General features: G+C 39.6%; 1 protein-coding gene across 3 annotated transcripts in view; it reads right to left on the reverse strand.

The window, feature by feature from the left end:
- carmil3 (capping protein regulator and myosin 1 linker 3) overlaps positions 1-16353 on the reverse strand; it is a 108584-nt gene that overhangs the window by 64016 nt on the left and 28215 nt on the right. For all 3 annotated transcript variants that reach the window (XM_008432998.3, XM_017310137.2, XM_017310136.2), the window contains exons 6-10: positions 15517-15611; positions 15080-15150; positions 13637-13710; positions 6158-6233; positions 2869-2957 (exon numbers count right to left, since the gene is read on the reverse strand). In XM_008432998.3, coding sequence (XP_008431220.2) covers positions 2869-2957; positions 6158-6233; positions 13637-13710; positions 15080-15150; positions 15517-15611 — 405 coding nt within the window. The remainder of the gene's footprint in view (positions 1-2868; positions 2958-6157; positions 6234-13636; positions 13711-15079; positions 15151-15516; positions 15612-16353) is intronic.

The raw sequence follows: 16353 nt of genomic DNA on the forward strand, positions 1-16353 counted from the left end.
CAGAGCATTTGTAATAAAGTGGTTTTAACACTAGCACTTCTTTACGTCTAAAAATCTGTCTTATCTAAAATACGGAAAAGGTGAGCATGGTTGTCAACTCTGTTATTTTAAACATTTCTCCTCAAACAAGTATCCATCAAAACAATTCCCGCTTTTGTCGCTTGCATTTCTCGTATTGACCCACCTGCAGAGGGATTACTGTCCCCATTTAGTTCCAGTTTCAATCACTTCGGTAAATACAAACAAAACTTAGATCGAGCCAAAAACAGGAATTAGGTTGAAACTTTCAAAATGGTGAAAGCACAGTAATCGAAGGATCAAACATTTCTCACAGAGCTTAAAGGACGGACGTCACTGGAAGTTATATTTGTCTGCTGGCCAAAGACTGAACTCGGAGTGAATACTAATGCTCGTCTGTGGCTGTTGTTTGCCAACACTTTTGTATAGATCGTTTATCCCCAAGTGCCATAACAAATCAATTATACAATACGGGCTTAAAAAAAAAATCTTCCAGGCAAGTTGAAACAATAAAATAAAACATATAAAAACTCCTATAACCATTCAAGAGTCTATTATGCTAATTTTTGCACCACAGAAATGTAAGCACCAAGATGCCACTAGATGTGTGATCTGAAGCGTGCAATGGAAACCACACAAGTTTGGAAGCAACTTCCAATTAATTCCTTTTCACTATGCCTTAAAATCCGACGTGAATTTGGTGGATTCCGGGATGCGCATTTCACTCTTTTCTGTCATTGCTAAGCATAATGTCCTCAGTTCACCTTTAGGTAAGCATTAATGTTGCCAGACCATCGCTGCATGTTGACAAAAAGGGGCTTAGTTTTAGGTTTGAGAAAATTTGCACAACCTGAGAGCAACAGTTTGCATATTTATGTTTGCAATGCTGTTGCTAAAGCCAGAGGAGGTCAGATTGACAAAGAAAAAAAAGCAAAGCAAGAAAGATATAATGTGTTCTGACACATGAATATGTATGCAATAGCTGATTTTATGGTGAAGTGAACATATTAAGCATATCTTTAGGGATCAGTTTGATCTTGCATCCAAACATTTCATCTGATGTAGGTAATTTGATTCTTTTAGGTGGGTACTTGATTTGTCATAAGATTCAATACCACTTGGACAGGCCATTCATAATAGACATGGGCATCACTGCCGTTAATATGGAACGTATTGAAGCGCTTTGCAAATATGGTTGCGTGGTTTTATTTAATCTCATGTGACGCTGTGCAGACGGTCTGTCTGTGCTGATGAAAATTCATTCTGGGTTTTAGAGACAACCTGCAAGCAGCAACAAGCTATAGGGATGTTTCTCATACAGTGTTTTTGAGCCTATTTATTGCATTTTGTGGACTGAAGATCAGCTGGAATCAATCAAGAAGAGGCCATGTTTGCAAAATGCTTTTGAAAAGGGCGAGTCAACAAGAAAATGGCCTCAAACTGACCAGTGTATGAGCAACATCTTTGGGTTCAAACCAACAAGTGTATTGTTATGGAATGGCCAGCCCAATACCCAGACCTTTACCCCAGGGATGGGCAAACTTGGTCCTGGAGGGCCAGTGTCCTGCAACTCTTAGATGTCTCCCTGGTCCAACACACATGAATCCAACAGTTTAATCAACTCCTAAGTGCAGTCAGGGTCTCCAGAGTCCTGCTAACAACCTCATTATTTGACTCAGGTGTGTTGAAGTTGAGATGCATCTAAAAGTTGCAGGAGACTGGCCCTCGAGACCTGGAGTTGCCCACCCCTGCCTTAACCCAATTGAAAACTAATGGGAATGACTTCACACATGCTGCTTCTGAGGATAATCTCAGAAATGGAGGAACTGTGGAATGTGGTCCAATCAAAGGTGCCAGAAGTCAGTGGTCTCCACGCAACACAGATATGAAGCGGCTCTCAGAAATATGGGGTTATGCCATCAAATATTCATTCAGTGACTCACAGCAACCCTAAATCTTTAGGCATTTTTATAAGAAGATGTGGAAGGAAACGTACTGGTGTCATCTGTAACACAAATTCAGTTTTGCTTATTGTTTATATGGCATGACTGAGGTAATTTAATTGGATTTATTTTTGCTAAAGCAAAGGTTTAACTTGTCCAAGATAAAAAAAAGAGAAATAAACTATGAGCACTACTTGTATTTCATTTCTCATTTAATAACCCTTTCAGCTCCCAAATGAAAATAAATTCAGGATGCTAGTGCGTGACTTTATATGTGACATAATTTCACTATTCAATTGAAAATATCTTTTTGTTGTTGTTTTTTGAGGGCAGGAGTGTTTTTTGGTGGACTTCTACTGCACAAAGCCGGGTGCCTTTCCCACTCAAAGAGCGTCACTGCCAGGAAAATATAAAACCCTGCACCTTTATGAGGCTGTAAATTATTTCTCCCTGAGGCAGCAAATTCATCTCAATTAATGGTAAATAAGAAAAATGCCCTGCTAAGTCTTAGCAGCATTGCCCCGCAGGTGGACAGTCCTGCCAGCTATTGCTTGCGATTTCTCAGCGATTTCGGCAGATAAACACCGCGTTCGTCATCAAAAGGCAGACGGGAGGCTTTATCGGAGCTTTGCTGGATGAAAGACCGAGGCTGAACGGAGGTGAGCAACGGGGAAGAGGGAGAAGAGGCTAGACTGGAAAGGTCAGGCCATCAAAGAAAAGGAGGAGAGTGAGGCGAGACAAGAGGGGATAAAAGAGGAAAGAGAGAAAGGCTTGAGTAAAAGAACGGGGGGGTGAAGGAGTGTTTTAAGAGGTAAAGGTGCGAGAGAAAGTAGAAGAGATTAAATTGGATTCAGCTAAAAGAGGTGACAGGGTAGGCCGGTCATTTTTCAGGGAAGTGGAAACCTACGCTTTAAGACCGGCGTTCTCCAGCGTGAGCTCCTCCAGACTGTTGGACTTGCTGACCGTGTGCAGAATCTGGTCCACCACCTCTGACCCCTGTTGAAAAATGCAAAGCAAAATCTGTGGCTGAGGCTTTCTGGTGGGAAAAAAAAACTAGTCGGCCTTAATGCACATACAGAAACTAGGGTGAGGGGAGTGATTTATCTCCATAATGTACTTTGATTTAAGCAATAATAAAATCTGAAAAGTTAAAAACTAATTTCATTTGCATCGCCTTCCAGAAGACTATTGCTTTTTATTTATTTCAGAAATGTATTCCTCGCAACTTAAAGAGCTGAAACTGAGATAAGTCAAGCATCAATATATGGAGAATTATAGATGAAATTAATATGCAGCAAAATCAAAATGCAATTCATTTCATCTTTACCAAAACTTTAAATAAAACTATTTGAGCTATTTCGTTAAAGCAATTTAGATAGTTTTGCAAGTTAAAAATGTCAATTCCAGAGGAGAAGTTCAAGAACAAGAAAAGCAGAGTTTTGGTCGTCTAATCAGTTCAAGTTTTATGGCAAACGTATGAAATTAAAGCAACTCTCAGTGTGAACCCAAAACTATGAGCACTATAAATAATTAATAAAGACTTAGTGAGTCAGCTGGAATGTGCAGCACTCTCCTCTTCAGCCTTTGCTTTTCAAATTGAATCTTCCTTCCTCGAATAGTCTTAATAATCCACCGTCGTGCACGAATGCATTTTCTAACGTGATACGTCCGTACCGCTTCGCTGACTGCAAAACAGTTGCATTAAAAAAAATCTTCACAAAAGAGGAAAAATGTAGATTTTTCAGCTTCCTACTAAAAATAGCTCTATGCGATGCCTCAACTTTGATGTGTAAATCAGTTACGAAACGCAGCGATGGCTTCGACTTTGAGCATCAGGTGTGATAAGAGTGTAAAAAATATATATCTTAATGAGGGGCTAGGACAGCATCAATGACACATAATTCATGATTTTATGCAAACATTTTGATATGAGCCATCCACAAAGCAATAAAACGTTGGCTGGAGAAGAAAAATCCATTCAGATTACATGCAGCTCTGAGTAAGACTGTTGTCAATTTAGGTTTTTTTTGTTTAGTTGAAGAGATTCTTTATCAGTGTGAAAAGATTATACTGAATGGGATTTTTAAAAACAAGAATTGGTCAATTTAGGGTAAAAATGTCTCTAATCCATACGTAATGTATACAATTATGCCACATATCAATAAATATTATCCATAGCAGTAAATACAATGTCAGCATAACACAGCTTCAACTCTTCTAGAAAGGCTTTCCACAAGGTTGAGGAGTGAGTTTATGGGAATTTTTTGACTGTTCTTCCAGAATTGCAACAGTGAGGTCAAACACCGATGTTGGACATGAAGGAGTGGCTCAGTCTCAACTCTAATTCGCACAAAATGTGTTTTGTGAGGTCATGGATTTGCAATTCTTCCACCCCAAACCTAATCATCCACGTCTTCATGGACTTTGTTTTGTGCTCTAGGTTTCTCCAAACTGTTTCCATAAAGTTAAAAGCATGAAATTGTCCAAAATGTCCTTGTAGGCTGCCGCATCAAGATCTGATCTTACTTAAACTAACAGGCCAGGCTTTATTCCTCAGAAATACTAATATCATTTATCCATCTGCACCAAAGTTTGTATTTGACACAATGCAGTCTCCTGGACAGATCCTTAGAAAATATACTTTGATCACACACTTTTTGTCAGAACTGACATGTTTCTTGCTGGATGGTTCATCACTTTTCTTGGCAAAACTGGAAAACGAATTTAAATTGTCTGGTTTCCATACGAAGACCCGCCTTTTAAGGCTAACCCACCAGCTTTTGATCAAATAGAGGTGGGCCGAGTTTCAACCTGCTTTAGTAATCCCTAAACCAGTTTTAATGTGCGATTGTGATTATGTTGGAACTGTCTATGGTGCCCCAGTTTCAACCATTAGATCCAGTCTGTCACCTTCAGATGAAAGGAACTATGGATGTTCAACAGGAAAAAGCTGCCAAAAAGCCAGTGCCACTGTTCAGAGTGAACTCTGAGATCTTGTGCAGAAAGAAAGAAGGCGCTACTCTAAATTTGACACTTTCAAGCTCAAATGAAATTTTCATTGACCCACTCGTACAATACAGATGCCTGGTCAAACAAGAAAAAGGTTGAGCTGTTTGGCTACAATGACAAGAAGAATATGTGAAGTTTTAACCAGGCTTTTAAACAAACACCTACTGTCCAGCATGGTGGTGGTAGCATCATGCTAAGGGTCTGTTTTGCCAGCAGTAAAACTGTTGCATTAGATAAGATGGATGAAATAACAAAATACAAGAATTACCTTAACGTTCTCCAACTGAACAGAAACAAAACTGAAGTTATTATCTATGGGCCTAAAGAGGAACGTTCCAGAACGAGAGTAGCTTCAGCTATTGCAGCTAGAAACCAGTGATCAGACCCAGAATCTGGGTGTGGTGACGGACTCAGACCTGAACATTCAGAGCCACATAAAGTCGGCCTTCTGTTACCTGAAGAACATTTCCAGGCTTAGAAGACGAATGTTGCAGCAAGATTTAGAGAAACTCATCAATATGTTTATCTTTAGTCGCACTGATTACTGCAACAGTGTCTTCACTTAAAAAAAGCCAGACAGCTGCAGCTGATCCAGAACACACTGCTGGTCGCATTCTCACTAAAACCAGGAAGATGGAGCACATCGCCTACGTCCTAAGGTCCTTACACCGGCTCCCTGGAGCTCAGGTTTGTTGCTTGTTTCATAATTGATGAGTAGCTGATGTTTTCATAATGCAACTGCCTTGTTGTTGAAATGTGCTACACAAATAAACTTGAAAAAAACTGGATTTGAAATTTAATTGAAGCCTCTGAAAACGCCCACCCAAATATTAGTGGACTGCATGTACATATTGTAAGCGTATAATTTTGGCCTTGAGTAGATAAGAGAAAATCAATATAAAAACACTACTTTTATAAAACTGAAGTTATTATCTTCAGTTTTTACATAAAACTTTACAAATTTACATAAAATTGTTTTATGTAATTCTTGTTTTTAGAAATATTTCTATGTTGTTGTTTTTTTATTTGTTCAATTATATAGTAAAAACCAAAAATCAAATGATTGATCAAATTATTAATAATGCCAGCAATAAGTATCTAATAAGTCTAGGCCAGGTAATTACAGCATCTGGTACAAAGGTTTGGAATGGATAAATATATGAAGAAAAAAAATGTATTTTCATTACTATTCTCATGTCTTTGCAGTACAGCTTGGTGAACCAGGTGTTGTAGGCAATGGATGCCACAATCACTGCCAAGTCCCTGGAAGAAACAAACACACACACACAAATTAGATAGAAAATTCAAATGTTTAAATTAGCCAACGCCATCTGCTCAAAAACATTTTATGTCAACCATCTATAAATTCCCATTATGTTGGGCCAAACTTTTACTTTGCTCTCCATTTGGTAAAAGAGCAGTTTGTCATTGTGACAGGAAGAACACCCCAGGCGGGGTTGCTTTCCTAAAGATGACTGATACTGCAGCTCCACCAGGGAGGGCACAGGAAAAAAAACAGAAAAAGGAAAAAAGGGAAATGAGGGGGATCGATGGATGGGTCAGTGGATTATTCAATAAAGCCACACTTGGAATCTGGCTACGGACCTCAAATACTGGTCCGTAGCCGAATCTGTACCGCGAGCACAGATTTGCACGTTTGAGAGGGAGGGAAGAAACGGAGAGGGAGGGTCGTCGTATTCTCCGAGGTCCAACTAGAGCTGTGCTGCCTCTGCACCCGCTATACATCATCTGACAAACAGGTAGCTAACATACGGCGAAGGCACGAAGAAAAAGAAGAAGAAGCCCACAGATGGGAAGGGAGAAAGATGCAGCGATAGGCAGGAAGAATAAAAGAATAATAGAGAGGGAGAAAAGGTTAATCTAGTCAGGAAGGGTCCAGTAGCCACAGATTTTCAGATATCCCTGCTGCTCTTGGAAAATAAAATCAGCTACAGGCTGTGCTCCCGTTTCATTACCAAGCGCAACCGTCATACCAGTCCATTGTGACTAACAGCTGAGTCCGTGTTTGTGCCCGAACAGATGGAGCGCATGTCAAGATCCGTCATCAACGCTGAATCGTACCGACAGCGGGACATGTAATTGACCTCTCACTGAGCCAAGGGGCGTGGCGACTCGCACTGTACACGTCGACAGATATCGTTTTCTACAAACTAATCAAACAAATTCAACTGAACCAGCTCAAGAAGCGATAGGGGTCTTTGCAAGCCTCTGCTGAAGCTATGACTTACGCAGAACCCTTCCGAAACGGACGAATTCAGAGGTGTAGTAAAGAGAGGACAGCCTATAAACTCACTGAACTGAAGAGGCAGTGGTTGGAAATGATACACAAAATACTCTGGAGCAAGAAGTGAAAGTTTCTCCGGCAGCTTTACAAAGTGACGACAAGCTGTGATACTTAACTAAGGGAGTGCTGCTCAGTGGTTAGGTCTGAAAGCCTTGGCGTCGCACCGCCATATTTGTTTGGTTTTGAATGTACAAGATGAAAATAAGCATGTATCATGCGTAAAGTTGGGGAGCGAAAGTCCCCATCGCTTCTTTTCTCATCGTATTTTATTATTTTGCAGTTCTCGTCTCTATGTGCAAATATTCCCTCAGATATGTTTGATTCAACCCATTTGAGGGCACTCAGACATAACGGTTTGGAAAATGAAATAATAATATATATATATTTTTTAAAAAACACTAAAATGTGATACCATCCCGAAAAGTAGAAAAAAGTAACCAGCACCATTTCTTTTCGTTTTAGATACGCCAACCTACAAGGCGAGATAAGAGGAAGTGCAGCAGCGGCTTAACTTTGTTTCGATCAGTTCTGAAGTTGCTTCGGAGATAAGACGCTCAGGCTGCTTGAAATCAAAGTTTCCCTGTCGCGTGAACGTGCTTGCAACTTTTTATGGCAACGAGCCATGTTAATTAATTACAAGAGAGTGAGTTTTCAAATGGTCTCTTTGTCGAGCAAAAAAAAAAAAAAAAAAACTTTCAGCAAATGTCAAGACAATGCATCTAAAGGTGTCTGAATTTGCAGAGACAGAGCAGTCGGCAGGTTTCACTGGAAATAGCTCATCTGATAACGCATGGATATGCTTCAACGCTGCTATAAATCAACACTAAAATCTAGGACTTTAAGTATGACTCACTGCCTGCAGTGGTGACAAAATTAGGCCACTGGTTACACATTGTTGTCCAGATGAAATTTTGTTCAACAAATAACCTCAGGCTATGACAATCTGGAAACCTGCATCTGTTTGGTACCATTAAGAGACAGAGAGAGAGAGAGAGAGAGAGAGAGAGAGAGAGAGAGAGAGAGAGAGAGAGAGGACTGACTGATATGTCAGAATGTGCCAAAACTCTTTCCTGAAACAGATGGATGACACAACGGAATGAAACAGAAAGGCTTAGCCATTTTTACAAGCAGAACATATGAAAGCATCCAAATTCAAATTTGACTGAAAAAAAATCACATTGCTCTGCTGTCTCTGCAATGTGTTGTCATCCTGCAAGAGGTCAGACAGAATGGTGGCAGGTAGGGCCCGTGACTGACTCAACGGAGAAAAATGGGTCAAAACAAGTAAATTTAGGATACCAACAGGAGATGGCAGAGGCAGAAAATAGTCGTCCCCTTTCAGTCAACAGCAAAGACCAAAGACAATGTTTGGACGGACGTCAACCAACGGGGAAATAAAAAGAATCTCCACGTCACTCATGGCAACGCAAGACGAGATCAGACGGGAGAGAGACGGATGGAGTGAAAATGTGCCAGGACAAGAGGGGTTGCGAGGAAAAGTGGCGCGCGGCAAATAGGCTCGGGCCTGCGAAGAGTTGCCTTGAAATGACAGTTGATTATTTCCTAACAGTTTGCTTTGACAACCCAAAGACACGTCGCTTCGCTTAAGGGAGTAACATCTTAAAAGGAAGACATTATTTCCAGTGGAAAAAAAGCTTCCAAGACGGATGCGGTTTCCGTTTTGCCTCGATGTTATGAGTAAAGCGAGAGGAGAGCCGGGATCGGGGTTGGGACGCGGAGGGGGAGGTTTTGGCGTTGACCTGCCACTGATGCGTCTCTAAGGCGACAGCAGCAGTCACGGAGCTGAACTGGAGTGCATCTGTGAAGTGATCTCTGCTGACTCTGTCATGGGGACTTGTTTGGCTGCAGTGTCACTGCAGCGGCGCAGTGACACGTTGAGCTTTTTGTGAATTAACGAAGCATATCTGATGCAGACATCTTCATTTCACTGATACGGCTCAACTAATTTGCGAAAATGGGGCTGATGTCAGAAAGAACCGAAAGCAGGCAGCGATTTCAAGCAATGACTCATCGCCGTATTTTCATATCAGCCTTTATCGTTTATCAGCTTGCAGTGTTTTTGAAAAAACGCAGTCCAAGTTTGAAATGTACCTTGTAGCCAAGGTGACAGTTTTGGTCATATTAGACCAGGGATGTCTAAAGATTTTCACAGACAAATAAAATCTTAAACATTTATTTATGTACAGTAGGTACAAGTCAAAGTATTTTCTTTTATTAACAATTTGTCTGTTTTCATTGATTACATTTTGCTAAAATCAGCAAGCAGTGCCCATTTGTTGCCAGGTGTAAAATAAATAAATAAGAATAAAATTAATTAAAATAGTCAATCTAAAACAAATTTTGGGAAATATTTACCTTTTATTTAATGCTGCAACTCTACAAAATCCAGTTTATATTTTGGATCAATACTGACACTGTCATGAGTTGTGGTTGGTGGTGGTGAGGAAAGACGCAGAGACCCAGGTATGAAGATGATAATGATGGTTTTAATGGAGAAGATGCTCAAACAGTCCAAAAACAGGCGACACAGCACAGAAGTTAGCACGCAGCTAAATACCGGTAGCACTGACAACAAAGACTGACACAATGAGCTAATGCCCACACAGGACTTCACAGTTCAACTGTGCGGGCAGACTGACTACACGTACGTTACACAAACTTAGACAAGGACCCAACGAGGAACACAGACAACAGGTGGGACTAAATACACACGGGGTAATCAAGGGAATGAGACACACCTGGGAACCACACACAAAAAACTCAAAAATAAACACACAGAAACACGGATCATGACAGACACAAATACATTTTCAACAAATATTAGACTACTTTGCTAAATTATTTGGAGAATATGTGTTAAAAATATCTGTTGCACTCCAGCCAACTTGACCAAGCATAAGCTATTTTCTACATTTCTGTTTCTAGATGTGCAAAGATCGTCCTTTAAAAGTATTCGACTCAGGGGGGCTGAATCCAGAAACGAATGCCACACTTTTCAGATTTAAATCAGCTAAAAATATTGAAAACCATTTAACCTTTCCTTTTCTTTTTACCGTTATATGCTGCTTTACTTTGGTTTGTCACGAACAGCTTCAATTGAAAAGAATGAATGCTGCGTTTGTAATGTGACTTTACAAAAAAGAAAAAAGAAGAATCCAAGCAAGGCTTCACTCTTACGATGAAAAATAGAAAATAAAAAAATTAAAAATCATTCTTGTTATTATGAGAGCATTTCATGTACTGGGAGCAACGCAGCTACAGATGTAACGGAAAATAAAACGAGCCTAAGAGAGCTTTTCAGAACAAAACATTTATAAAACATAAGAGAAGGATGAGAAAAGCAGTCAAAATCCTCCGTCAAATCATTTTAGGAACAGCAAAATTCTTGAAAATACTCACCCTAACCCAAAAACCTGAGTTAAGAAACGAGAGATTTAAAAAAAACAAACAAAAAAACAAAGGAGCGAAGTGAGCACGTGGCATGTTGCAGCTGTGCAACTCCTTGATTCTTCCTCTGACAAGCATTTCATCCCCCTTCTGTGCTCCAAGATTACCAAACATCTACAAAAAAATGCAAAAGAGAGCACAAGACAGAAAGGGAGCCAAGGACTGAACAAAAGACTGACACTGAATATTTTACCCAGACAGGATCTTATTAGATTAAAAACACTCCACTTTCATGTGAAGTGACAGCTGATGAGACGCCATGCATCATCTGGGAAATGCTTCTGCTCCAAATGCCATGACGCGCAATAAAAAAAATAAAAAACAAAAAGGAGAAGTTTCACAAAACAAAAGTTCAGCCAGAAAATACTAGAGCAAAAATGAAACCCCAGCCTGCTGGGGGTAGACACCAACCCACCTGCGACCCCTGCCAGGATGCGAGGGTTGAGATAACAGATGGACACATGAATTATATTTTAGTGTTTTCAGGCGTGTACCAACAGATTTCAGACAAAACAATAGCGGAAATCTCAGCTACATTTGAAATCCTAGGCAGTTTTCTGTCACGGTTTGCTTTATGACCTGACTTTAGAAAAAATGTGAGCCACTTTGTTCGATGGCGCTCGAGAAAACTCGAGTTCAGTTTTAAATGGCATGCCGTGATCTTTACCCTCAACCATTTCTGCCAAAATTACTGAGTCACAGCCGGAACATTGGAATTATTATCTTTAATTATCATGCTTTTAAAACCACACAACAAGTCTGTAATGGGAGGGTTATTTGGGAATATTTTGGTTAATACTTCAAAATCTTTGCAGACATTTGGGGTCAAATGAAACCGTGTTTCAGGGAAGCTTATTTCTATCCAATAATGTGGGCAAACAGCAGCTTTTATCTTGGTATGGACCAAAAAGGTTACACTGCTGCTGCTGGAAGTAAAACATTAATAATATATTGAAGAGTGATTATTTCATGGCATATAGAACTAGTGTTTGAGTCTATGTGGTTGACCTTTAAGCTAAATATCAAGAGGTCAAAAAAAAAGAAATGGTTAGAATGCAAATCGTGCAGAGTACCAACTTGTATGCTACTATGTAGTTTGAGAACACTGCAAGAAAAAATTGATCAATTTTGGGTTTTAGAGGTTCACTTTGTGATATGTGGATTATAAGTACATTGCTTGTTATAAACTTACTTTATAATATTGTGGTATATCTTTCAAAACTAATATAAAATTAAATTATCTGAGAGATTCTTTTGATCACCTGACCGCATCGGAATATCCAACAACCCGGAAATACGGTGATATGGAAAGGTTAAGTGCATAGGCATGACATGGTATGTTAATGAGTATAAAATGGAAAACAACTAAATAGTGATGCAGGAGTAATTAAAATTAATATGGCTGGCTTCGCTGAGGACACGACTGGACTGATGTCAGACCAAATGAAGCTTCCTGACAGGGCGAACAGGAGCAGGGATTGTTTTTAAAGACCAAGGCTGGAGTAGATCAAACCAAGCAGATACACGGTTCTGCTGCCACATTCAATGTTATTCATAAAAAATAAAAATAAAAAAATCTGATTTGTACCACTTCCAAATGTGGCGCTAAATCGAATTTTTATCAATCGCTTTCCAAGCTGTCACTTTTCATCTGACTTTTGTCAGATAAAGTCGTATCCCGACAGACCTCTCTGCAGAAGTTGCAGTCAAAGCGCCACAAAAGGTCATTACTATCCGTTGTACCTTCTTTTTTTTTTCTTAGCTTCCTTCGTCAACTGATCTTCTGACAACACTGTCGGCTCCCACTGCTCGACAACTGCTTCAAAAATCGCTCCATTATCACGTCGAAGTTATTTTTCTGCGCTTGCAGGTCACTTTGGAGTCATAAATCGTTCACCCACAAGTCTGATTATGTGTGGCTGATGTTAATTAGCAGCATGACCGACCACGCAAAAGAACAAACAAAACAACAACAAAAAAATCGGATTTCAGCAAAAGAAACAGAGTTGAGCATCAACATCTACCGTGTGAAAGTAGCCATTAAGACGCCTTGAGGAAATTAAACAACATGCAAACCTTTTTAAGGCAACACAGGAGACCTGGAGCAGTATCTGCAGTGAAATTTGGCTTGCATGCCACACTCTTCAGATTACAACATGTGAAAATTGTGAGAACCGAGTTCATGAGCAGTTTCTGCAAAACCCAGGCCATCCACAAAAATCCAATTGCAAATTTCTCAGTTCAAAGTTAAGGGGAGTTAACAGCCGAACTCAGCCACTTCGACACAACTTAGTTCCAAGTCTCATTTAATTTGGTAAGCAATTACTGCTCAAAACATTGGATGTTTTCTTAATTCAGATCCAGCGCGTAACGCATCGCGCTGATGAAAGGCTTTTTGAAGAACGTCAGGATTTCTCATTTAAGTATTAAATGAGACATTCTGAAGCAGTTGAAGAAATATTAGCAAATCTCACACCATCCGTGACCTTGATGGTTAATCACTTTTACACCGACTCATTCAGCTGCGTCTCTGTACTGACAAAGACATGGCTGAATGTGTGAATCAGAGAGGAGAGAAAGAAAGAAAAAAAAGAAGGAAAAGCCAGGCAGACGTCAGTCAGATATCGACTGCAGCAGAACTGACAAGTATCAAATGTGTTTGTTATTTTCCTCCGGTTGCTAAATGGCCCTTGGTGGAGCTGCAAACAACCTTCATTTATTCATGCATTTGGCCTGGTTTCGGTGCAACGTGTCAAGCTCGATGTGCCGGAGCGGTGTGGCGCCGCAGCCGAAGAGTTTGGCTCGACCTGACAACGCTCTTTGAAAGCAGCAGCAGACGCCGGCGAGCCTTAACGAGTCGGGAGGTTTATCAAAGTTTGGATAAGTGTGTCACCTGCTGTCGAGATGGCTGAAGTCCAGCAGGTTGAACTCCCGGTTGTCCTGAGAGTGATAGATCGTGTCAACGTCCTGAAACAACAGAGAGGCAAACAAAAGTAAAGAAAAAAAAAAACAAAACAAAAAACTTTGAGAACCGGGTAATTGAGATATATGCATTCATTATTATTATTATTATTCCCTCAGCTCCACTGCAGTGTTCTCTCTAGTTTTTCATTTTGAGTGCCTAGAGCAGTTTTCTGTCTTATCAAACACAATTTTACCACGGCCATTAAATCAGTCGTTGGACAGGCTCCAAGTCCCAGTGAGAAAAAAAAACAAAAAAAATCTGCATATTTGCAAAGGTTGTCAGTCAAGAGAAGCAGGAAGTTCTCAAAATCTTGGACTGGACCTCAAGCAACATTGATTTTGTTCCTTTTCACTCCTCCTCCCCCCCAGACTCTGGAGTATTTATTTCCAAATGAAATACAACATGTACTTTCAGGGAGAAGTTTGGACCACTAAGCAGCAAATCAGCTTTTTTTCTTTTTTGTTCTGTTTATTGAAAATAAGAAGAAAAATCTCCTAAAACTTCTTAAACAGGCTTAAACTGGACACGGTTAACCCGTTTCTTCTGCACCGTTTTCTATCATGTTTTGATTTTACTCAACTTTCTATTAATATTCATGGATGCAGCACTCTGAGCACCCAGCTTCTTTAGTAGTGACCCTTAGTTGTTTATTCTACTTGCAGAGGATGTTGTGTTGAACAATATACCATGATATGTTATGATATAGCATATCTACATTAGAAATTCTTGGTCTTATGCAGTTAATATTAAATACAATGGTAATTCAGTAAGAGGGACTCGTGGAATAATAGTTGTGAGAGGTTGAAACTGTTTTTTACTTTTCAAATTAGCAAATTATTTTAATAAATTGTTTTTACAACAAATACAATAAGATTTGATTATGATTATTTATTTCTTTTTTTACGAGTTTGACTTCAGACTCAGCTGAAATTCCTAGGAGGAAAATATAAAAATATACAGGAAAGATTGCATTGATTTGATTTTGATGATGCTGCGTGTTTAAAAAGTGAAAGATATTACACAATATTAGAAAATAAGCTAATTTTTCAGTCTATACTTTGTTTCTGTACTAGTTTTGCCTCTTTTTTTTCCCAAGATTTTGTGCTCTTTTTCTTTTAATGACTTGTGTATGGAAAGGTTAAACTGACCAACACAAATAAATATAACACTTAAAATTTATCAGAAACAAAAACATCAAATGCATCACTTCAAGTATGACAAACCTATATGAGTTTCAATATTTCACCAATTAGCCAGTTACGTAAATACGTCTACATTTTGATGATATCCTAACTCATTCAGGTACATCTACTAAATCAATATTGATCGTATCAAAAAGGAATCGAATTAGCATCAACGTGGCCTTCTCACCCACTGGACTTCTTCTTTGCAGCCGATCCCATTGTAGTCGCAAAGGGCAGCGTACGTCTCAGAAAAACCGCCTGAAATGACGAGATGTGTCCACAAATCACAAACAGACGAGGTCCAATACAAAAAGAAGTTAAATAGAAATCTGAAGCTTAAAAGAGATGAGGTGCATTAAAGTTAATGTCACAATGTGAGAGACTGAGATCGGCTGTGGTACGGTGAGATGAAAGACAACAAGAAGATCTTCAAAGAGCTCTTCATGTAGATTAAGAAGATTACAAGCAAAAGAAGAAGAAGAATTCGGGCTTCTCACCCACTTTCGGACAAGTCCTAAAAAGTTTTTTTTTTTTTATGGTGTAACTGTCAGAGCGGGGAAATGGACTCTCAATTGCAGTTATTGTTGATCTCCAGCTACGTGGGCATGTGTGTGCAGAACTAACCACAGGTCTTCGGAGGTTCTAATGACGATTCGGAGTTGGGTGAAAACTTCTGGCTGCCATCAGGCACGTCTCCCTCCGCTCGGCAAATCGGAGGACTGAAAAAAACAAACAAAAAAAAAAAAATCGTTCAGCCGCACACAAATCTACAGGCAGGTCATGTCGAGCTGTGCTGCAACTTAATGTTTAATACCTGCAGTGAAAAAAACAACAACAAAAAAACAAGCAGATGTTAAGTAGGTGTTTGTTTCTCTTGGTTACTGTCCTGCAGCCATGTGTTGGCGTGAAGAATGTGGTAATTGCAACAAAGGAGAAGATCAGGTTTAGATTTCTAAGAAAGCAGAAATAAAAATGCATGTCTGGAAATGAATAGCTGGGAATGTCGAAACGTTTGACTGGCTTCAGATCCATCTGACTACTCATCGCGCCAGAAAAAAGAATTTTCCCCCTTACAAATATCGTAACTTTTTCTTTGCCAACGTTTCAGCTGTTTCACCCGGATTCAATCTGGGATTAGATTTAATTTTGCAAGTGACGAGTAATTCAATCTAAAAACTATTTTCCCACAGGTTTTGGGCTGTATTTCACACTAAAGACCCGACTAGGCATCCCCTTGCCGCAGTCTGTCAAAAACAGGGCTGACTAACCAAAAGTGTTAATAGTTAAACAGTTAAAAAGCCAACAACAAAAACTAAAAATCACTGCAAATTAACAAATCACTGAAATCAGTTTTAGCGGAACACCCACAGCGCTTCAGGCACATCTAAGATGACACAGATCGCTCCCAACAGGAGCTGCGAATTAAAGTCTTGCAGATTTAGTTTCAGGTCGGACAAAACG

This window comes from Poecilia reticulata, chromosome 17 (genome assembly GCF_904066995.2).
Source record: "Poecilia reticulata chromosome 17, P_reticulata-male-v2, whole genome shotgun sequence".
Taxonomy (NCBI): Eukaryota; Metazoa; Chordata; class Actinopteri; order Cyprinodontiformes; family Poeciliidae; genus Poecilia; species Poecilia reticulata.